At 35.6% G+C, this 25,330-nt stretch overlaps 1 protein-coding gene across 1 annotated transcript in view; it reads right to left on the bottom strand.

The window, feature by feature from the left end:
• The window catches only part of PFKP (phosphofructokinase, platelet), a 39,102-nt gene extending 21,086 nt beyond the window's left edge, over positions 1-18,016 (bottom strand). Inside the window, exons 1-11 of the mRNA XM_009895119.1 lie at positions 17,989-18,016; positions 16,742-16,815; positions 9,973-10,050; positions 7,263-7,452; positions 4,590-4,755; positions 3,794-3,838; positions 3,585-3,693; positions 3,048-3,143; positions 1,515-1,607; positions 1,019-1,144; positions 366-430 (exon numbers count right to left, since the gene is read on the bottom strand). Of these exons, the coding sequence (XP_009893421.1) occupies positions 366-430; positions 1,019-1,144; positions 1,515-1,607; positions 3,048-3,143; positions 3,585-3,693; positions 3,794-3,838; positions 4,590-4,755; positions 7,263-7,452; positions 9,973-10,050; positions 16,742-16,815; positions 17,989-18,016 (1,070 nt within the window). The remainder of the gene's footprint in view (positions 1-365; positions 431-1,018; positions 1,145-1,514; positions 1,608-3,047; positions 3,144-3,584; positions 3,694-3,793; positions 3,839-4,589; positions 4,756-7,262; positions 7,453-9,972; positions 10,051-16,741; positions 16,816-17,988) is intronic.
• Between the last annotated feature and the right edge of the window lie 7,314 nt (positions 18,017-25,330).

Below are 25,330 nucleotides of genomic sequence, written 5' to 3'. Positions count from 1 at the left end.
AAAACTAACAGCTACTTACAAATGAGCTCACAGGATTGGCCTTAAAAATCTTAATGAACAAACATATGATTGCTACTAGTCAGCTCATACAGCACAACAGCTCTTTACTTAGTGACTAGTTATCCTAGTATCAGTGACTAGCCTGACAATACTGAACTATTTTTCTTTGTTTTGCATATTTTTATGCAGATAAGAATTTCAATTATTCTATTTAAACAACTCTTCTTCTGTCTCCTCTATTATTTTCAAATATATAAAACCATATGGATATTAAATTATTTAAAATAAAATGTCAAGTGCCAGCAGAACAGCAAAGCAATTCAGCTTTTCTAGAGCAATAAATTGATACAAATTATTGGCCATACCTTCCACGAAGCCTCACAGCTTCAACAAATCTTCCCTCATCCATGGCTTTCTGGACTTCTTGAGTCTTGAAAAAACAAGTTGATTACTCATTATGCTTAAAAAACACACGAAGTTGATTATTTAATATATTCCAGTAAACAGATCATTCTGAAATAGCTTTCCCAAGTGAAAAAAGAAATATTGACATGTCATTAATTTATGAGCTACCTCTTATCATAGCATAAATTACAGTGGACAGAATAACAAAGTAGAAGTACACACCTAAAGCCTTCCTGGCCTCCTGGGAAAAAACCCCAACAATCTCTCTCTTTTGTGTTTTCTTTTTTCAGTTTAAACTGAACAATTTTAGTGCAGAAACCTGACTGTTGTGTATGACATGTAAATGGATGCAAGCATCTGAAAAATTTGTTTTAGCAATAAAAAAATCTGAGATTAATTTTAAAACAAATTAAATATATATATATTTCTTGTTTGTTAGTCTGCAAAGTAGCATTAACACACAGAGAGCACACATGAAGTTCATTATTCCCAAATGTGGGAAACTGCTCCATACATTCCCATCACTATTTTTGTGACAACAGACAGCTATTGTACACAGCGGTCTGTTGCAGTTAATGAATAACTATAAATTGGCATTTTGCCAGAAACTCACCATCTGCACACACTCCATCAAAGGCAGACGGACAGCCTGGTTTCCAGACAGGGACACCACACAGGCAGGGGTAGCTGGAGTAGCTTCTAAAAGGGCAAGTACAGCTTCCACACCCATACGACTTGCCTGAAAATAGATAATGTTTGAATGTTCAAGCAAGCACTTAAAAGCACAAGGCTTCCAATTACAGAAATGGCCATGATTTCTCTGTAAATCAAGCTAAAACTAATTATTCCTTGGTAGGTGAAAATGTCACAGGCTGTTTAATACTCCTAAGTATGGACAATTGTTCTTGCAGCTCTGCTGTTTAATCCTAACAGAATCCTTTACACAAAGTCCTTTACTATTCTGAATTTGAGATATTCAGACAGTTAATGTGAGATAATAATTGGATTTGTCAAGTTAATGAGGTAAAGAATTACCGTGCCCCCAAATAAATAATCAAAATGTACTTGTACCATGGAGTGCCATGAGTGATTACTTTAGGTTCACTCACCAAAATTCTGTCAAAAGCTGAAGGCGTTCCACCTCTTTGCACGTGACCTAAGATAGTTACTCGGGTGTCAAAACCAAGCCGCTGAACCACAAGCTGCAAAGAATTTCAAAATACAGTGGTTTTATGATCATCATTAATTTATATATGCATGTGTTAGCATTATTCTGTTTTACATGCTATTGGAATAACAAAATTCTACATATACTATGCATTAGTATGTCAACGGTAATTAAAAAACTAGAAAAGTTAAGCCAGTCTTTAGTTTATTCCTAACCTAGAACTCAACTCCAGGTTTAGTTCCTTTAAATTAACATTTTAATTATTAATGGCAAAACAGTGGCTTAGATTGCAATGATTTAACTGCAGTTAAACTGGCTCATTATGCACAGTCCTCAGCCTTATAAAAATAGGTCTAAACATTATAATTAGAATACTTGAAAGAAGTTCAATTGCAGTGTTTTGTTCACTCCCTGTTTCATCAATGTGCAAGATTACACATCCCAAAAGATTCTGAGCAAAACGGTCATGAAGATGACTTTTTAACCTAATTCACAAGGCTTTTAAAACTTGCAGTAAAAAAAAAAATAATTAAACTATTTAATGCAGTCAGACTTTCTTTCCATTTCCTCTGTTACGTATCAAATCTAAAGTCACAGAAAGATATCTTTTGTTAACATAGCTTCAGTGAGCATGTAAGGTTGGGACTCAGCAATGGATACCACAAAGCAGAAAAAAAAAAATTAGTTTATACAAAATTTTAGTTTTTACAAAATCTCCTGTCTCTGGTATTTATGGGTTTTGAATGTCTTAACTCGCTGAAATTTGTAGCAAACAAGTAGTGTTTCTTCCATAAATGCATAATAGCTATCTGCTGCCTGTACACTTAACACCACTTGGTGATAAATTTACAAAGTAAAACTGCAATTCAGAATTAAGAGTCAAAGATTACTCTCAAACTGACAGCTATGGAAAACAAAACTTCATAGTCACAGATAAATCCCAGGCAGAGTCAGTGTCCTAGCTCCTTCCTGCCAATAATTATTTTCCAACTTCTTTTCTTAAGGAACCCTTTCCACGAAGCAGCATAATTTCAGCTCAAAAGTTTTTCTTAATCTTAGACACCAGTGAAATTTTTGGCAAAGCAACCATTTAGAAAAAAGTGACAAAACTTTGTGCAAAGTAGACAGTATTATTTCACTAAGACAGACTATTATTAAAATTTTACAAGAAATATAAAGTAAAATAGTATTATAATTACTGATTTGAGCTGATTTCAGACTCTCTACCATGAAGTAGGTGTTTTGGACTGTTATTTAAGTTTACAAGGAGAAAAGGTTCTAATTAAGGGGGAGTTATTTCAGTGGCTGTTAAGTGGACTATGGATTCAGATAATAAAGCACAAATATAAAATACAACCAGCAAGCTGTGTCTCTAGCTACTTTACAGGAACATATTTACTTTACAGAAATGTTATTGATAGTAACACGCCCCATCTTAAGAACAAAACAGAAAGTGCAGGATGTTGACACTTACATCCTTGACCTTCTCTGACGTTATAGGTTTGTTGTGGCAATCAATAGCTCCTTCAGCTACAATAATAATATTCAGCCTTTTCTTTCGTGCACGATTCTATAATAAAAATAAAAGCACATCCAAGTAATAAAAAAAATGGAAAGAAATTTACAGCACAATTTTATAATCAATTGCCATACATTAAACTGCTAGGATTTGAATAAATATTTCTTATACTCGATCACTTCAAAGTTCTCATATACTTTATCTTCATACAGGGCTTTTCAGTGATGAAGTGAAACGTCTTATATCAAATTAACGAGGGAAGGTACACATACTGATTATGTATGAATAGGTTTATGTAATCCCTAGCGTAAGCCATAGAATTCTTCAAAACAATTGCAGAATGCAGGAAAGGAACTGTTTAAGATCAAATAGCACTATCTGTGACACCAGAAGCAAAGACTTGCCGAAAGTCCTGATCATATGTTTAAATCACTGTTTTCAAACAAACATCTGAAAAGATGTCAGGAAATCCCAAACATAGTAATAGATTACCTCTGAAAGCTTAACACACATTGAATCTTCCCATCCTTCTTCTGGTGGGTATTCAGGAATAAATACCCAATCTGCACCACAGGCTAAGGCACTAACAAGAGCTAGATACCTAATAAACATAACAAATGATTAGACATTTATAGTTCAGATTTTTTGATCTTTCATAATTATATCTGTATGAGACACAAACTGCTGAAGATGATACATACCCACAGTGTCTCCCCATAACCTCCAGAACAAATGTCCTCTGATGACTGTAAAAGTAAGAAACAAATTAACTATAATACTGCAACTCAGAACTCCAGTCCAAATTCTTGAAATCAGACCCTGATATCAGGAAATAGGCCTGTGTTCTCCATGCTTATCAAACACAGATTTCATTAGCAAAATAGAAGGCCATATTAAACAACGTATTTAAAACTACTTATCTTATCTTAATGTATAACTCATTTTCACTACTACTTTCTTCTAAAACATGTAAGGGCAGTTAGGAGAAAAAATTGAATATATACTAGAAATTTAAGTGATGCAGACCCACAGTTAAGAACTGTAACAGTATAGCTCTATTAAAAAAATAATTAAAAATCATTTAGTTGCTTAAATTTTACATAGGGAAAGCTTATATACAAACAGATGCTACTTTGTGCAATTCAAACTGTGTCTGGATCTTCTTTAGAAGACTACGCCTGGGAAAGACTAAAAACATATTAAACAACCAAAGCCTGCCCATAAAGCTGATGCAGCGTCTACAATCAGATGCCTGAAGCGTTGCCATGACAGGAATGATGGAAAAGCAGTTACTAAGAAAAAAAGAAAATGACACTTGAAAGATACAGCCAAAAAAAGTGCTTATTCTCACTCTAGAAATATTACAAATACCAGTTACCTAACTTCTATTTATAATTAACTTATATCCTCCACTATTGTATGGCAATAGGAAACTTAAATTTGAAGCATAAACAACTGTATATTTGTTACAGTTTTCTATAATATGGCACAATTTACCTTTGAGCAGTGGTCATGATGGCATCCACAACTTCAATGATTCTGTGCAAGGCTGAGTCGGTACCTATGGTCATATCAGTGCCACAGAAGTCATTGTCTATGGATCCAACCATTCCCACAATGTTAAGGTAAGCGTATTTCTTAACAGCCTCTTCATCAATTTTTCCTGTAAAGAAGTATCCAGAGAAAGAGTTTTAATTTTTATTTTTTTTTAATCATTTTAGACATATTGCTTGGGTGCTCTACTTTTCTAAATAAAACACATTAAAAAATTAATTATGTTTAGATATTTTAGGTAACAAGGTTAGTCAAAACTACAAACAAAAGCCAATCAAACCACCAAACAAAAGAATCCTGCATAGAAATCCTTACAATAAATAAGGAAGGAAACAAGAGCTTTTCAGTCCATTTCAGTGTCAACAGATTATCATGTTTTGTAACCAACCTTAAAATTGATGGTTTGGATTTAAACAATAGCATTCAAATTGTAGTCTCAGTGTATGACGTGCAATGAAGAAGTAAAAAGATGCAAACTGGATGTGATTATGGGCATATGTGAACAATCAAAAACCAGCATTAGACTTTTGAAGAGTTCTCTTCTGCAACACTGAAAGGCTCTGATTTCATGATTAATAAGCATATAGAATAGAAAAGCTCCTATTCAAAGTCTTAGTCTGTGTCTCCCAAGACATCAATGAAAATACTGAATCATCCAAGAGTTCTAAAGGATCTCAAGGATGAACTACCTTAAGCACTTAAGTGCTTAAAACTACTTCAGTATCTGTGAATGTGATGGTAATAAACAAAATGCCAAATTTTTAATACGGATTCAAGAATTATGTATCAGTGTGTTTAATGTCTATACTACAGAAAATAGTAGAAACCACAATGAAAAATGTAACTAATGCCTGTAAAGATAAATACAGCATTCTGAAGAAGAATGAAAATGTTTTCTATGAATGTATACCATGCATTACAAACCTTTTCTAGAGTTCCAAAGGTGACTTAATAATCACATAAATAAGGGATATCTGGTTGACATATTCTACTTAGATTTCAAAAAAGCCATTGATGAGGTCTGTCCTCAAAGGATTTTGAGGAAACTAAGTAACCGCAGCATAAGAGAGAAGGTTTTTGTATAGAATAAATAATGTGAAACAGAGGGTAAAAAATATGAAACAGAGGGCAGTGATAAATGCAAGTTCTTGTATCTGAGGAAGGTAACCAATGGAGTTCTACAGGAATCTGAGCTGTTCAACATACTCAGCAATAACCTAGAAAAGGGAATGAGCAGTAAGGTGTCAAAGTTTACTGATCAAACTGAATTATTTGGTTCTAATAGTGTGGAGGGTCTGAGAAGAAATGAAGACGACTAGCAAGACAGTGAGCAGTAAAGTATCAGATGGAATTCATTGTAGATAAATGTAAACTAACACACATGAAAAATGTACCCTAACATCACAAACAAAATAGTGCTATTTTCAGCATAATAAAACAATAATGCTGTTTGCATTAATAAATCAGCTTCAGCTGATAGCAGTCAAAAAAATCCAAATATTAGAAAATATTAGGAAAAGAATAGAGAACAAAGCAAAGTTCATTATACTACTGTGTAGATCCATGGTTTGCCCTCATCTTGAATACTGGGTGCAGTTGTGGTCCTCCCCACCTCAAAAAGGACATGGTAGAACTGGAAAAGGTTCAGAGAAGGGCAACAAAGATGATCAAAGGTATAGAACTTACATATAAGGAACAACTAAGCAAACTAGGGCTCTTCCATCTAGAAAAAGAGATGATGAAGGGAAAATAAGACAGCTGTAAAATCTCAAGTAGCATGCAGAGAGGAAGCAGGATTGATCATTCACTGTTTTAACACAAAAATTATAGGACATCAAATGAAACTAGAAGCCAATGGGATCAAAATAATCAGGAGGAGATTCTTCACAATCTTCATCATTCAGTGAAGCTGTATGACTCCTTGCTACACAATGTTTTCAACAAAAATCTGTATGCTTTCAAGGAGACTGTATACATTCATGGAAGAGAAATTCATTAAGGACTGCTAACAGCATCTGGTTCAGGAAGTCCTGAAGACAGAAATGGATGGAACCTATCAGAGTATTTATATACTACAAATAACATACAGCATCCACACAGCATTATTTAGGCTCGTTCTGTTCTTTTACTCTTCCCTATGCATTCTCCTTGATGCTATCAAAGACACTACTGGGCCGGATGCACTTTTAGCAACTGCCACTTAATGCTCTGATCTTAAACAAATAGTGACATATAGGCAGGAAAGCATCATAATTTAGTAACAACCAAGTATGCAGTATGCAGAATTACCATCTTAATTTGGATTTGAGGGCAAAGGCCTTTTCAAGCAGAAGGTTAAAAATTCAGGCCCTGAAAATTATTCGTAACAGGGGGAAAAAGCCACAGGCTTTTACCTGTTACCCAGTAACTTTTTTGGCCTTTCTGAACCTTTATGGCATATGAAGAGAGGATGTACAGAAATCAAAAACTATTACTTTATGAAGAACCATGTAATTTCCTAGAATGTATGCATTTGATTTTGGAACTTAAGAAATATCCTCTGGATACAGTTTATGTATCTACACAACTTCCCCGGAGATTGGACTAGAAATTTAGACCGTCTAAATGCAAACTTACCTTTCTGTGCCAGTTCTTCTAGAAGTCCGCTCCATTCCTCGCGGAACAGATTGGCACCAGTTAAGCTACCATCACCGCCAATCACACAAAGATTAGTGATTCCTCTCTGAACCAAGTTGTAGGCTGCCTGCAGGCGGCCCTCCCGGGTACGAAAGGATTTGCAGCGTGCACTACCAATAACTGTACCTCCCTAGAAAAGGAAGTATAACAGTTTTAATTTACAATCCAGTATTTTATTGGGGTTTTTTTATGGTGGATTAATGATGAATGGTTATATTGTAGCGTAACCTCCATCTTTAATTTTACAGAGAGTAAAAAGTAATGCAAAACATAGAATTTTCAAACCTGTGGTTATGACATTCTCAAGAGCAGATACAGACACCAGGGAAAAGGGGGAAAAAAAACATTCAAAAATGACTGATAAAGAGCTACTCTTGAAAGAAATGTTAAATGATTTGCAATTTCAGTAGCATTCCAATTAATTATCTAGTTATTACCTATATGTGGTGACAATAGTAACAGTGATATGATACCAAGTAGTCAAGAATTGAGATGAATTTGCTTCAAGACGTGACATTTTTCCACTAATATCATGAAATATATAAACAATAACAGAAAACATATATTCTTAAACCTCAAAATTAGTATTTATTGTCATTCCACGCAATTACGGAAAGAACTGCATCAACATTTAGTGCCATATATAATCATAGAATTGTCCAGTTTGGAAGGCACCTTTAAGATCATCCAGTCCAACCATCAACTTAACACTGCCAAAACCAACACTAAACCGCGTCTCTAAGCACCACATCTACCTGTCTTTTAAATACCTCCAGTATGGCAGTTCCACCACTCCCCTGGGCAGCGTTAAATAGCCCTTTTGGTGAAGAAATAAATTTTTCCTAATACCCATCCTCAACCTTCCCTGATCCAACCTGAGGTCATTTCCTTTTGTCCTATCACTTGTTACTTGGGAGAAGAGACTGATCCTAACCTCTCTACAACCTCCTTTCAGATCAGACTAATGTTAAATTTTCTGTGTTATTAATTTACCTGCTGTATTTATTAATATGATCTAGAGAGCTTCCTCCAAAAATGTAAGTCATTATTTCAGAAATGACTGAAGTGCCCCGTTACTGAAAATTGCTGGGCATCTTGCTGAAAACAAGTCATTTACAAATCTTCTGTATTTATGTTGTTCAGTCACTCAAGAAAAGTCTAGTTTTTGCCTTATTTATTGTCACAGTAAAAAATTAAATTAAGACTGCAAAACCTTTTTTTTTTTCCTGCAAACAAATCTGGAAATGATTACCTCGCTTTTGCACAAACATTTCCTTCACTTTAACTTATAATAATCATTCATCCAATCTAAATTTGAGCTCAAATTGGCAGAGGCTGTACTGATATGATTTACCCTATGAATAGGTGTTTCAGCTCTCAAGCCAGTCCTGGGCATTACTGTCTACATTGCAATACAGAACAGCTGCTAGTGGAAGAGAAACAAAAAGTGGAATAGAAGCAGTTCAGCTTTCTCCCAGACAAAAAAGTAGAAGTGTACACATGGAGATGTCCTAAACATAACAATCAGGACTAAAAAACATCTAAAAGAGATACTTGCATACTTAAATAAACATAGGTGTAAGAGGAAAAGAGATTATGTATTTGAAACAATGTACTACAACTTGCTTTGATTAAACAGAAATATAGGCTGGGCTGAAAAATCTTTTATCTAAACAAGAAAACATGTTCTTTAAGACACATCGTCAGCTTCACTGGTTGGTCTGTTGTATTCCTAGCAATCAGGCTGAAAATGGTGTTATTCTTACAGTATGTATGCTATATACATGTATAAGATGCCTAGATCCTGCTCCTGCCTATGCTCCTGTGTGGCTTGGCCACGACATCTCAATTTTCTCTTAATCATAAGATTACAGATTCTACAAGATAGGGGATAAAAAAAAAAAAAAAAACAACCAAAAAACCAAACATACACGGACAAAATATGCCACAGTGTTCCAGGCTATGTATTTGTTTAAAAAAAAAAAAAAAAAAGAATTAAAATCTATTTTTCTCTCTGATAACTGCTTTATGTTTATTATATTAGCTTTACAGAAAGCTCCAAAGAAACCCACGCTTCACCTGGAGGTAGTTTTCAGAAAGCCTGGAGAGCACTAAGGCCTCTTCGCCAAACATAGCATCTGCTCTGGGAGAGGTAACATTACCATGCTGAGGAAAATTGTAAGGATATCCAAATGGCCACCTTGCAGAACGTAGTAATACAAATGCACAAGCAAAGTCACTGCTATTATCTGAGCTCTGGAGAACTACGCTGTAATTACGCCCATTACTATAATTCTAAATCCACTTACAGAGGAAGCCAACAGGCTTTTGTAAGAAAACACTTTCCTTACAAAACACAGTTGTTTCTTATTTTTGCCCTATAATATCTTTTTTATTAAATATAGGCTTGTCAATATGGATGACAAAGCTTTTCAAGATTATTTCTGTGCACCAAACACAAAACCACACAAAGATCTTTAGAAAGTTTCAAATATCCATACTGTAGAAATCAGGCTCTGCTGAAAGTGGTATGTGCTGATCACTAAGTCATCATAGAATTTGAATGCATAACTACAGTGATTGCCTGGCTCTAGAATTTTGGTTTCCTGTTTAAAGAGAGAGGGTTTGGGTCCCACCCCCTAACACTTACCACTTGCAGGATACTTGAAACACTTTCCCATGAAACTTCTACAATATTATCACCTCCATCCACCATTCCCTGGTAACCCTGAAAGAGAAGAAGTATTTCAGAAGTCTGATTTGAAAAACTGTAACATTTCCACTGCAGTAATACTCACCTTGTATATTTTAATGCAACTTTAAGTAACTAAAAACACTGAATAAAAAAATACTAAATGAAACCACATTCAAGCAGGTATCACATTGGGGGGGGGGGGGGAAGCCAAACAAACCCTCTTCCTAAAAGAACGGTTCCAAAGACAACTTCAAGATAAAGTAGTATTTTACACAGATTACACAGCTTATAAACTAGAATGGCAACATATTTCTCCTTAAATATTCAGTTATTTTTTAAAAACTACAAAGATGGAAGAACTTTGAAAAGCATTACAAAATGTGCTTCCTAAAAACATAACCTCAGCCTGAGGTCATGATCTTTGAAAAAATATCTATCTTTGTAACATTTTGTACACTTTTCCCTGCAAGGTAAGTATAAGCAAAACAAAATAAAGAGCAACAACAAAAAAGTTTTCATTAAGGAAGAAGAAATCAGGTCACATAATCTTTATTTTTTTTGGAGGCAATTACACAATAAATAGATGAAAGAAATTTACTAGAAAAATACAACTTTTAGTGATGCATTTAAGAAAACCTTAATACCTTAACTCAAATGGTCTTCAGAAACCAATGCATGCTGTAATATAGAAAGAACTACACTTAGTTGAAAGAAGGAAAACTATCCAGTGAGCATCTGAAGGGTACTGTTATGCCTGGCTTCGTTAACTCTCTGCATAAATACTATCAGAAAGATAGTGACAATTACAGATTCTTTTCCATTAGGTGATATTATGAACGCTGATTTGAAAAAAAAAAAACCAAAAAAACACCAAAAAAAACCAACCAGCAAAGTTCTAACCTGGAAAAACCTAACTGATACAGACACTAGAATAAAACTGGAGTTACTGTTCAACATTTTGACATGTATTTAAATACAAAGGAGAAAAAAAAAGCCACATTAAAGAAAAAAAAACAAAACAACAACAAAAAACCCCACCCAAAACACCAAACAAAAATAAACAAAGCCATGTTTATGCCTCCATTTTTAGATTATGTGTACATATGGATAATCATGCTGAGGAACAATTAGTTAACCTTTCTTCTGTATACAGTTCTTGCAAGACTGTACATATCTAGTTTTAGAGTTCTCAAAAATAAATCAGGTAGAACTAGAAATATAAGAGAGTTTAGAAGACAGCTAAACTGACATTATAAACTGGAGACACTTACTTTGGCACAATCTAGACTATATGTAGATTTTACGCAGCAAGCAGTAATTTGGAAATGTACTAACCCTACATTGGCTTAAAAAGCCATATATATTATACAAATACTATATCATGCTTGGAGTCCCTCACTAGCATGATAGGATAAGAATATAAAGATAACCTGGACTAAGCAAAAGTACCAATTACTCCAATTAAGCTTTCTAGGATTCCAGTACAGATTCCAAGCAGAAAGAGTATCAGTTTCTGCTCAGTGAGACTTGGCTAATGAATTTACATATAAGATGATCAAGCAATACTAAAGAAACAGCTAGGTGGAAAACAACCTATATCTCCAATTTCTGTCATTCAACAGATCTTTTCAATATTATGTACACTCTCCAGATAACTTTGATATCTAATGTATACACATACTGCCATGTACACCAATGTATACACATAATAACTTGAAGCTATTTGCACTATGCCTTCAAAATTAGAGCAAGTTGGAAAAGAAGTAGTGCTTAATCTACATATCAAGTTAAAAAAAAAATCTTTCTCAGATAACGCACATACATCTTCAGACAGAAACATTCCAGTAGATCCAACTGAACTTGATAAAAGCTAATAAATAGTAAGTTCACTTTATCACAAGTTTGCTTTTTTTTGTTTCTTAAAGCAAAGAATCTGATTCTCCTTTTATCACTCAGTAATAGATTGGAAGCTTTTCCTGTCAGTGTTCCTAGTGACAACTACAACAACACAAAGATTCATAGGCAAATCCTGAAAGAATAGTGTGGCATTGCATCCCAACTCAATTTGTAACACTGACTATAGTAAGCTGTACTACAAGCTGACAAAAAATATACACAGCTCATATATTTGCTCCAATCATTCACCTTCCATTTTTACTTGAGAGGCAAAATAAAGAAAGTGGATCCAAGAAAGTATTATATACAGTAAATATATACATAATTATATGCATATTATAAGACTCATGGATGAAAATTCCCAATTTGTATTTTATTAACAAATCTAAAACATAGGGAAAAGCAAATACTACTATTTGAAATTGCCTGTAAAATTTGAAACACCTTACAGCTAGGTTAAGGATGAGCTGTGACAGATTCCCACCCCATGCATCTTTAAAGCTGAAAGAACTCATGCATTCGAGTCAGGAGTCCACATTGGTTCTACTTCCTCTGTGTAGTCAAGTGAGAATATTAACAATTTCTCCCACTACAGTGTAAGGACAGGGAACTTTTGGAACAGGCCTGATCCATTTTCACTGTTACATTAGCTTTTCCTAACTCCGTTCTGCTTGCCAAGTAGTACAAGTAAGCTAGCTCTGAAAAATGCAGCTAGAATTTCCATGCTGTTCTTCCTTACCATTAAGAGATACAAAAGCCATAGAATTAAAATAGTTTTCTAGACTATCTATAGGGAAAAAAATTACCAATTACAACTGAAGTATTAATAATGATCATGATTTCCATTTATCATTTTAGTTATTTAAACACCGATGCTAACCTGGGGACAGGGCAATCCATTTTAAAGGTGGAATTTAATTTTATCAAATAGTTCAACACTTAACAATTGTCTGGTTACTGAAAGTCACCGACAGATGTGAATACAGACCTTAATAAAAAGAGGGGACCTGTAAATTTACATTTCAAAAAAAAAATCCTACTTAGATTCTAAAAATAGCAGCTTGGGTACTAAGATACTAAAACTATGGGGCAAGAATGGAAAGAAGCAAACTGAAAAATACAGCAAATACTATACTTGAAGATCAACCCCATTTTATGCTTATTCCTTCCTCTACCCAAAATCTGAATATTCAAAGACAAACAAGAGGAAATCTCTGTCAGTCATATGTTCACAGGGTACATACATATACACTGTGACTCCTGGAGAGAGTGGCAGAGACAGCAAACCTTGCTTCCAGTCTTAACTCTACAAACCAAAGTTTTTGAAAATGAGTAACCCATCTCTGATATGTTACATATGAGACATTTGGGGCTTTAACAGTGATTTAAGTTTACTTACTGAGGTTTTTTTTAGCTATTGCTCAACAACGCAAAATACTAGCATCACTGAGTGCACAAACCACCACATAAAAGACATGAAGTTTTCCTCACAGAAATCCGTGACTGCCGTACCATTGCATTTCCAATGCTGGCCTCTTGAGAAAAAGATTCTTAATCAAGATGCAGAATCTAAAAGTTCCATAGCTTAGTAGTAAGAGCACGCATCCACTGGGAACTATGTGCTTCAATCCTGGAAAAAGGGCAGGTTATTTGTATTATATTATATTTAAGACCTCAGTTTCTAAAATGAATTGCCGTAAATGAGAGGCATCGCTTTTTCTTCTCATTCTCAATTAAAAAAAAAAAAAAACAACAAACAAAACAAAACCAAAAACTAAGATAACTAAGAATTTAAACTAGCCTCCTAGAGCAGCCTGGTAGTTTTACATGTACTTCCATCTCCTATATTCTCACAGCACGAGAGAAATAAGTTCACTGGTATTCAAATTTTAATTCAGATTGGGGTAGATTTGAGGAATAATGTGATGCTAGTGAGTGAAGGCAACTACAGACTGCTTATATACTAAAATTAAATACTAAAAGGTTAAAATATGAAACTAGGGCAACTGTATAGAGTAAGCACCGTTTCCAAGAATTAATAGCAAAATTTTCAAATGTGCTAATTTAAATGAAGATACAAGAGTTAAATATAATAAATTATAGTTTTTATATAAACTATTTTATAGCTTTTATTTTCACATGAGTTTGTTTTGGGGTTTTTTGCCCCTTGGGAATCAAAGTATGTCCAAATAGCCCATGAATTCCAACATCTACCTGTTTCTTTCTTTGGTCAACCCAACTCTAAAAAGTCTAGAAAATTACTTATATATAGTGCATTGCCAATCTTTACTTATTTATCTTGGTAATCTCTCTCTCTCATCACAAAATGAAGAAAAATGGATTTAGGAAAAAAAGGTAAATAGAGTTATTGTTTTACTTAGAATATGGAGCTACTTTTGGCCACAACTGTAGAAAACAGATGGTTTTAACAGTGAAAAGTTCTTAGGGAAATTTACAGGAGAAAAAGAGCATATGACAAGTAGAGCAAAGTAGGCTTGAAAAGGCTGAGACCTTTAACTCCATTTTTGGCTCCAAATAAGAAAACATTTTTCACCTTTCAGATGTTGCCATTTCAGGTTTTTTCTTCACTTTTTCAGAGCAGCTTCAATACAAGTATCACTTTACCTTGACATATGTGCGTCTAGTTAAAATGCCTACTCAAAACGTGGGCTAAAAATATATTATTCTCATTGCTTTACACACTGATGTCTGCATTTGATAAACTCTAATTTACAAGGACTTATTAAAAGCATTAAATAAAATAACCTCAAGAATATATAAAAATGTATCTCCTCTGTACACATCATGCAGGGGCTTATAATACGCATTATCAGTGACAAGCCTTACCCTAAGAGTTTTACCTTCCATAACACTTGTCCCTGCATCTGTTCCCTATTTCAAAGTGCTGAAATTGACTACTAGTTTCATTTCAAAGCTTGCAACAGTGTTTTTCTGAAGTACTTATATGCATTGTGAAAGAAAACTGACTTAATATTTTAATTAACACAGAGTGAGAGAGGAAAAAAGTTTAGCGTTCAGTCCTTCCTGAAACATAGAACTGAGTAGACTAATCTAGAAGCAAAGATCTCTTTCAGAGCTATTACCCATACTTACAGTGAAATGTGCATTTTTCTCCAAGAGACTACACTGTTACAATGAAGATCGAATTACAATATATAATGGAAACTCAAAAGTCCAACATTAACTTCTTTTTACAATCGATTTTCATTCAGAAATATCTCTGACTTCACATTGGCAAACTCTAGCAATTAACAGAGGAACATAACTTAAATAGTGCAGTTTTGCTATGTTCAGAAAAACAGAAATATCCAAATTTCTCTGGAAATTTACCCTTGAATACACTTTATGATATAAACCAGGTTTTTTTTAAAGGTGACAAAAGTAAACATGCTGTAAGATGAACTACAAAGATGGTAATTTGTAAGTCAAACATAATTTAAAAAAAAAATAAATAAATTCACGTTCTGGCCTTTAAAAACAGCCAAAAAAACCCTCCTTATTTCCACAAAAGTATCTGACCCATTTCAGCAAGCCTGCAAAACAGCTGAACACTGAAGGAATTCTAGGGATCGGCCTTGTAATTAGCACACACTAAGTATTCAGAGCTACTTGCTGTTGCACTGTAGTACAAAAGAATTTTGGAGCAGAGTGCTCTGCTTATTTGCATTTCAATATACTTCACATTTCTTTAGTAAATGAACTATAGGAATAAGCAGACACAGAAAGAGAATAGATTAATAGGTACCTTTTAAAGCTAAATTGTACATTTTGCATGCGCAAATCTAAAACCACAGTACTTTCCTAGCACTTCTATGAATTCTAGCACTCCGTATTTATATATTAAACAGTAAGGAATATTGCCTACCAAGTTTTGCCCCATACCAAATGTTTATTACGATTTGTAATCACCTCAAACTTCTAAGGAGCTGAACAGGAATTCCAGTGCAAACAGAATGACTTCTTGCTAAACATATTTACTGTATTTTTTAATCTGCAAATTTTATGAAAACTGAAACTGTTCTTCAGGCGGAAGTCTAACTATAACTTAGTCTTCCAGTAAAACATACACAGTAGTATTTTGGCATTTACATTAAACTTGTCTCATCATTTTTTCATATCAAATAATTGTTACAGAAGTTAAGACTGTTCGTGCACATGCAGTCATAAGCTTCAGCCACAAAATTCTGATGTCTGGACACACTACTGATGGTGCAGGTTTTTGGTGGGGTGTTTTTTGTTTGTTGGTTGGAGTTTTTTCACTTACAACTTTCTACCTATAAGCCAGGAAAAGAGGCACCAGCCTGACAGTACTCTCGATCAAAAACAAGTTGGGTAATCTGTGGTATGAGGGCAATAGCACATTCTTATCATACCCTAGGAAAATGAACTGGGGAAAAGTCAAAGGGTTAAGAATTAGTAACTTAACCAGGTTTAGGAAGGTGTTTACAAAGTGCAATATTTTGGGCCAAACATCTAACAAGTACACACATACATAGCTCACTGCTAGGTGACAACCACCTCTGGTTTTCTGAGTATTTCAAGCTTCGTTCAAGTTTCACATGAAGCATTCCATATATTAAAAAAAAAAAAAAACCACCAACAACTTTTAAATTAAATACCTTTAGCACATACCTTGTAAAAAGTACTTTCCACAAAAATAAAAAATATGAAATAAAACATTGATATGATGAAAGGGAATGACATCTACAACATTTTTTAGTTTGTACTATTCACTCTCCATGAGATTTCCACAAAAAATCAAGTATAGTCAGAAGACAAACACAGAATGAATAAAACAAAAACTAACCTCATAAACAAAATACACTTTGGCTTTTACATAGATTCCCATGCGTACTACTGCGCGCACAGCAGCATTCATACCTGGGAAGAAAAAGCAAAATCACATTGTTATAGGTTATCCAATATTTTTTGTATACTATAAATTCTCACTGTCTTTAAAAAAAATGAAACATTAATTCATTCCTAAACAAAAACAATGATCAGCATCTATTAAAACAGAAATTTGCTTAATGACAGTGCAATCAACCCATGAATATGAAGGGTGCAGAACGAAGGGTGCTTCACTACAATAATTATGTGGATGCCAGTATGTGTGTTAGTCAGAAATTAAACTGCTGCGATTGTAAAACAGCATTGTAAAAGTAACAGCTACTAAACCAGAATCAGAAATTCATTTCACAGTAATGATTATTTTTCTATCTGAAATGTAAAACATGCAGCCAGTTAAAATGTAGCCTCTTCAAAGGACAAATTACACTGTAACAGTTCTTTTTCCTGAGCTTTCCAAAGTAACACAGGTGTACACACAGTATTTGGTGGGGAGCACAGCCAAAGCCCCTGACATGGACAGGTGCCCACTTAAAAAGATACCAGTAGCAGTAAATTAACATAAGAAACACTGCATGGACTCATTTGACAGAAAAGTGCCTAAATGGCACTTTGCTTCCCAGAATTGCAACCTCACATTGGAATTCTCTGCTCACAGACATCTGACAAATTATATTAGTGTCAAATCTTCAATTTAAGTCCAATGGTCAAACACTTAACCTCCTGAGCAACAGTGAAAGCTCCACTGGTCCCTTTACATGGATCAAACGAACTTCTGCTATAACCCGTCCTTCAGATGCTGTGATTCAGATTACCTTACTCATTATTCAGGAAGTTCCCCCAAATAATAAACTAATTGCTTCCATACCACTTAAACAGGCACAAGAGATTATGCAAAGCATGAGGACAGAAGAAGTTATTAGGCTACACTGAAACAAATAGCCTCGACACATCAGTTGAAAGGGATGCCAGAAACATGATGATCCAAAATATTGGGCAGATTCTCCAAATCTGCTGCACTTCATATCAAAATAGCAAAGTAGCATGTCAGCTCTGCTGTTTGACATAGGTGTTAAGTGTTTACCTATCTGGAGATGCAAAAAGTCCATAACCAGTATATATAAACCCACAACATGGTAAGCCATAAAGATCTATTCCTACAGTATCCACCATTACTAGAAAAAATTCTGAGCTATAAAATCTCACCTCTCTGAATAAAGAATAAGACTGACATTTTTGCAAAGATTTACTACTTCAGAACATACCAGAAAGTCTCTGAAGTAGTCTAATGCAAAACAAAAAATTAAGTTTGCCAAAATCAAAAGTTGTGTTGTTGTTTACGTAGATGTCACTAAGCTTTAAGATTAAAATCATGAGCAACAGTGTTTTCACATCAATTCTGTATTAGGAAAAAAACAGCAAGAATTCTCTCAGCCAGAGTCAGCCTTGTGGCAGAGCTGGAAAAAGTTCTCAAATGCCAAGACAACTAAAAGCACAGCTTTGGACAACGAACTGGGTGATGCCAAAGAAAAGCAGCGAATCTCATCTGACAAGCTGTACTGAAAACAAAGTTAGCACACTAAGTCTCAGATTAAAACAGATCTATTAAACAGTTATCTCCTCAGTGAAACAGTTTTCATAACAAAAAAAACACTCTCGCCCACCCCCCTCACACAATGTCCCCTGGAAAGTGGAGACAAAGACCTTTAACTTTATAAACCTGACAGTTCGTCACAGCACTGCCATTTTCCTCAACAGGGAAGACATAAGCTCAAGCTACTCCTTTCATCACAGTCCACAGCTTGCTTCTACTAATGCACAACATGTGTGGGAGATTTGGTTTTTGTGTTGATGGCTGGTCAGTAGAGAGGTTTTTTGGTAGTTTAAGTTTTGAGGTTTCAGTGGGTTTTTCTTAGCGGGGAGTGGTATTGTCTTTGCTTATTTGGGGTTCTTTGTGAAGGGGTTATTTCAGAGATAAGAACAACATTTTGTATTATCCATTTGGCTGCAGAATTCTAGTAGAGCAGCTAACAGCTTCATTTTCTGAAGGGAAAAAGTTCATCCTCACCAGGTGAGGACTACTCACGACTGTCCTTTTAAGAACCTTCTGTTTTGGAAGTTCAGTTTTGTCACCTCTCCTTTTTAGCACCTGATTAAAAAAACCTAAAGACTGTTTCAGGTATCTGACATATGTCCAGTTATAAAGACTCTGGTGTCTCATTCAGCAGTAGGCTCCGAATTTCAAGTATCTAATTAGAATAAAGAGAAAGTATCTGTGATGCAAACAGGCTAAAGCAGAATAGGTTTTTCAGCAAAAATAAATATTTAATAAAATAGGAAAGCATTAAACATAAACATTTATATGCCTGCCAAAGATACGTACTTGTCTTTTATCTGTTTCTTGCTCACATTTCTGCCTTATTAGTCATGTATCCTATCCATGTATCAGTGTATTGTAAAAAAAGGGCAGTTACTCTGTTCTCGTTACAGATTCTCCAGATCTGCCATGTATTCACTATGCATTGGTCTACAAATGTTGATTTGGCTTAACATTCATAGTTCTAAACCAGAGTAAAATATAAGCATTTGTTTCTCAAAATGACAAATCCATTAATTCTTTCCATGTGAATACATTCATAACACAGCCACATACTTTCTTAGTGAATACTCTCTAGTTTCTAGGTCTTACGTGAAAAACTGGTAAAATTCATAATTTATCTACAAAAAAGGGTAAAAGCCCAGGAAAAAAAGCCCCACAAATTACAGACAGAAAGCATCTTCTCAGTACCACCACTGCAACTTTGCAACTTTGTGCATCATACATTTTATTATTATTTGGCAATGTATATTTTATCTCTTGATATAGAAAAGGGACTTGGGTGTTTATTGGCAAACTCCTTAAAAAGTGGCTTACATTTCAGAAGGGCTGAGCCTGTAGGGTGCTATAATTTGATATCTACAAAATACAGTTAAAACACTGAAGCTTTACACTTTTACATGTTGGCTATGTAAATCTAAATACACTGCTTGCAGTGATTCAAGTATGTAAATACAGAAAATTTCATGAAGTCTTTGTGGAACTTGTCTAACAAAATGTTGTTGTATTTGATTATTTGTGGAGTCTTACAATGGTATTTGTGAATTACCATAATAACTATGAAATGTAATTATATGCTTGTTACTGAAAAAGAGATTTACTGAGTTAACCATGGATTTAGTCCTGAATAACAAATATATCCTGATAAACGTATAGAATTAGAATAGCAGCTTCAAAAGAAAGTCATGAGTAAAACCAGTATTTTTTTATAACATAAGAATTATTTAAAATCTTTCTGAATTACCACTTCCTTTTTGCCTGTGACAGAGGAAAAGATTTATTTTGCTCTTTTGGATTCAGCAAAGACTAAGTAATCTGCAACTACTTACATGGCTTTACATAATGCCTGAAATTAATTTAAAAGTAGATAATTTACTGTCCTTCTTGATAATGTCTATTCAATTGTCTTTGAAAGCAATAATTTTCATAGCAAGCTTACAAACAGTACTGCAGAAATTTTTATTTTAAAGGCACTCCTTTCCCCAAAAGACTACTTGTCTCCCATGCCTACGTCCTGTTCCACTATGCACCCCTGCAACAGAGGAGTGTGTGTAAAATTAAAACACTATTTTGTGTTTGAGCCAAGTTTTCCTCACTTTAGTCAGCTACACAAGGCTTTAAATAACTGTAATGCTAACCATATAAAAGAAAAATCAAAACTATGCATCTTGGACAAGCATCAAGAAATACTTAAGCACCATCAATTTTAAAGATAAACATTGGCTTTAATGCGTGCTTAATGACTTAGCACATATGTTTAAAGTGCTATCCTGAATAAAGATTCACACTTAAAAGATTATATAGCAAAACACACAAACTAAGGAAAATGTCTAAATATTACCAAACCAAGTCTTTATTCAAATATGTAAACAGATATATCAGTAATGATGTAAAAGCCTACAATCCACAAAAGGAAAGATGAGAAGCAGTCAAATACAAGAACTGAACAAATCATTAAGAGAACAATTTGGGTTTGTTCCATTTACTTTTAATTACTTAACAGATTTTATTGCATATAATCATAATAACGATTCTAGATACCTCAAGAAGACACTATACAATTTTTCTAAACAGTAACACTGTATTAGACCAGAACATCCTACTGCACAAATATATACAATATTATACTATCTAGACTACATACCCATCTCCTTCAAAATTTTAAAAAAACTTCTCAAGGGACTAATTTCAATCATAGAATCCACTAATTATAGAAGCAGTTGCTCCAAAATATTAAGTGCACTGAAATAGTTACACTCATTCATCAGTAACTACATTCCTTATTTTTCATACAATTTATATTATAATATTATACATATGGACACATATATACATATTTTATATATGTATCTATACACATACACATTATTATTTGCTGGAAACGGTGTCTTTTTGGAGGGCTAGAATTCAAAAATTCCTTGTGACTATCTTCAAATTACATAAGAGTTAACAAATAAATTCTATAATTTGGATGACATAAAAGGAGCGTGGGTTGTTTTGGTTTGGGTGGTTTTTTTGGTTGTTTTGTTTGTTTGTTTTGAGGGGTGTGTGGTGTATTTATTTACTTTATTTGGTTTGTTCAGAGGCAAAATTTCTTTTTCCATTATATGCTACCAGGAGAAGATCCTTATATCTGTGCTACCATATTACATACCTCTTGTGAAGTTCCTCTGAAGCCTGTAATGCTTCCGAGTAGAAGTATGTAGATCTTTGCTTCCACAGCCATGGTCTGTGGCATTCCAAAACTCTGGAATCCACCAGGCTATAGGGTTCTTTTTAGCTGTTTCTAAGCTCAATATTTGCTGAAGGAGTGGAGGTATTTTGTTTGTTTAGTGGCAAAATTTCTTCTTCCAGTGTAAGGTATAGGACAAGAGCAGTATATCTCCACTACTATATTAAATATGCCTTTAAATGTTGGGAAGCCTATAACGTTTCAAATGTAGAGATATGTAGATATTTACTTCACAAGTCATGGTCTTTGATATTTTAGACCATTACCATGTAATCCATAAATCCCTTACTGCTGTCTTCCACAATACTAAATCTTTGAGTTTATCTCAAAAATAAGATGGTCACATTCAAAGACAATAATCTTGAGCCAGTAAATTGGGCAACAGCTTGAAGCAGCCACAAACACATCATTCCCCCAACAGTACACAAACACCTTCTGTCTGAACCTTTCAGATTACACTGTTCCTGCTGCTACCACGGCCCTAGAACAAGCAGTCCGATTGGAAGTTGTATGAACATAAGTGACTTCCGGCAGCCAAAATTCTCCAGCAACCAGCATAAAATATAACCAGTGTACTTCACGACCTGAAGCAAACCATGGCCAGAGAGTCCCACAAAGCAAAGACAGAAGCATGACTTAAAACCCATTTATTAGTCCATCTTTCTCAGCTGCAACCACTACAATTTAGAAATAGTCCAAAAACTGAGCTAACCCATAAATCTTGAGAATCAATTGTCAGAACTTCTTTTGCCTCTCAAGGTACTTATGATTATGGTGGGAAGTACTTCTTTTAGTTAACAATTTAACAGCTGGGTAGCTAAAGTGATGGACTGCCAAGTTTAGTACTTACATACATTAAATGTACAATATACAAATCTTTTCTCCTGTGAAATAAATCACTGATAAATTCTTTAGCTCCACCAAACAAAAGAATATACCTGTGTTTAAAATACAGTGACTAAACCATAATAGTTCCAGTATGACATATACACATTCTATAGTATTTAATATTGCACAGATAGTAAAAATGAAAAACAAAAACAAAATCTTGCAAGGAAATACCACAATTGTGGGGAAGTAATTTAAAACTTAACATGCCCTATAAATAGCAAGGTTTGCGTAATTTACATAATGCTACTTCTAAATTATTAAAAAGTACAATAACAGCAAAGGCAGCAACTTCTATTTTAAAATAATTGCAAGCATATTTTGTTCTAGGCTGAGATTTACAGCCCAATCTAAATCAAGGCACCTACTGATATGAAGATTATGTGTTTACTGCAATACTAACAGGTGTTCTTTCCACTCAATTTCCTGTGAGTTTAGTTTGCATTACAGATATTCTTAAGATTTCTAGTGTCTAACAAATCTAAAAAAGAAACTCAAACCTCAACAAAACAAAACCAAAGACAACAAGAGGAGACTGGAAGTTGGGTTGTTTGGTTTGTTTGTTTTGGGGGGAGGGGGGTTAAGATATATATTAGTATTTTTTTGCCCACTTCAGAGTTAGTAGTTTTGCCTCACCTACAGCTTGCTTGAACATTTATTTTCAAACAGCTCTGCAGTAATAGCAGCGCATTTCCTTATGATTATACTTCACAACTTCACTTCTCTCGCATATTTCCCCTACAGAGGGCAAACGACCTTGACAGAGCATGACTCATTCTGTCCCTTGTTTAACTCCTAACCTAGCATACAGACTTGAGGTTGTATATTTTACACATCTATACTGTTACCAAGACAGTAAGAGTTAAGAACCTCAACTGTGTTTGTAATTCAGTTGAAATGATCAAGTTCTTAAATGTTGGTTGTTTTTTGGGGTTTTTTTTTTTCCCCCTTGTTCTTTTAAGTTAGGACAATGCTGCCTACAAAACGACTTGGAAGGCATCCAGTTTACTTTGTTTGGTCTTTGTGACAACCTCACTCCTCAGACAGGAACTTTTCACAGGCTGTTACTTTTTATCCCTCCACGTAAACATGCTGCAGTTGCAGTCAGCCGGACAATAAAGTCTAGATGTTACCCGGGGATTCTGCAAGGCCTTTAAATGCTTTAATTCACATAGTGGCAAGAGCAGATTAATACTTTATAAAAAGAGATACATCTGCTGCTGCATTATATAATCTCCAGCCACGCGGAAGCGAGCAGCAGGGCTCAGCCTCTTGCCGAACACGCCGCTGCTGCTGCTGCTTCAGGCAATACCCTGCCACACTTTAAAATTAAAATGGCGATTTGGCGACCAGACCATTAAAACAGAGATGCTTTTATTCACAGTCCCTCCTAGGATCATTTAGCAGTGGAATTGATGACACTAAGAGCAAACACTAAATAAAACTTGAACAAGCATAACCCCAGCGAGAAGCAAAGGAGAAGCCATTTACAGGCATCAACTTGCAGTTTCTCCGCCACGGCAACATTTTCCTCTCTGATTGGTACCAAATCCCTTCCACCCCTGACTAGAAAGAGTTTCGGATAATCCCAGGTAAAGCCCGGGGCTCCCCGTTATTCCAGCGGGCAGAGGGAGGGAGGATGCTTCTCCCGGCACGGATGACGCAAAGAGGCGGAATCTGCAGCGACTCGCAGCGGATCACGTACACAGCGGCGGCGGGAGGGAGCGCGGAGACACCGGTCCACGCACGCTGCTACCCCACGGAAAGCGAGGGGGGCAGGGAGAGGCTGCCGCCTGCACCCGCTCTCACCCCGGGACACCAGACGGGGCGCCCCACGTATAAAAGCTGGGGAAACTGGTCATTAAACTACCGAGCCGGCACAGCAACGAAAGACAGGCTTCTTCACCCACCCCACCCCCGCCCAAACTCCGTCTTCAAAAACGCGAATGAGTACCGTTTCTTCTTAAAGTGCAAGTACTTTAGAGACACTCCCGGCAAAAACATCAAATAATCGTAATTTAAGGAAAGGAGCTAAACGCAGTCATCACTGAACAACTCTTCTGGCAAACGCAGAACAAGAGTCCACTCAAATAGCATGGCATGTTTGAAACCTTAGTTAAATGAAACTTCCAACTATTAATATATATCAGATTTTCTGCTCGAAAAGGGGAAATGAAAGTGTAGGAAAACATGACTTAATGACTAATTCTCTTGCCATCAAGCCTCTTTTCTTTCCTTCCCTCTTAAAGCCTATAGGTCTTTTGTTCACCCCGTCCTGTAGCTGGGACTCCCTCTACACTTAAGAGATTTAAGGAAGTGAAACGCGTTTCCAACACACTCCTACGAGGCTAGAGAGTAAACTACCGTGTGAGCTTTCCAAATCACGGGTAGGAACATAGAAACGTTCGTCGTGCCAAAATGAAGTGAAAAGCAGACGAGGCGAGGGTTGGCAGAGCCCCAGCAGTGCAGCCTCCCACCCGCCGTGCGAGGCAGCACGACCTCCTCTCCTCCCCCGCTCACATCAGCCATCCGCCCTCCCTCCTCACTCTCCTCTCCCCACCATCTCCCGAGCAGTGCAGACATTTTGGTGGTAAAAGTTACCGGACCGTTTCTACCCTCTTCCCTGCCAAGGCAGGCTCAGAGGAAATGCGATGAGAAAGGGAGGGAGGAGGAAGGACGAGGGTACGCTCGCAGCTTAGGCGCCCAGGCCCCGCAATGATTTATCTTTAAAATTATCATAGTAAGAGCAGAAGGCCAGCAGAGAAAGAGGGACCCGGGAACCACGGCGATCTGCTGTGCCCCACTCCCAGACCTTCCCCCCCCGCCCCCCC

Source organism: Charadrius vociferus, unplaced genomic scaffold (genome assembly GCF_000708025.1).
Source record: "Charadrius vociferus isolate BGI_N301 unplaced genomic scaffold, ASM70802v2 scaffold61, whole genome shotgun sequence".
Taxonomy (NCBI): Eukaryota; Metazoa; Chordata; class Aves; order Charadriiformes; family Charadriidae; genus Charadrius; species Charadrius vociferus.
The sequence above is the reverse complement of the archived record's forward strand: the minus strand, read 5'-3'. Positions and strand labels throughout refer to the sequence as shown.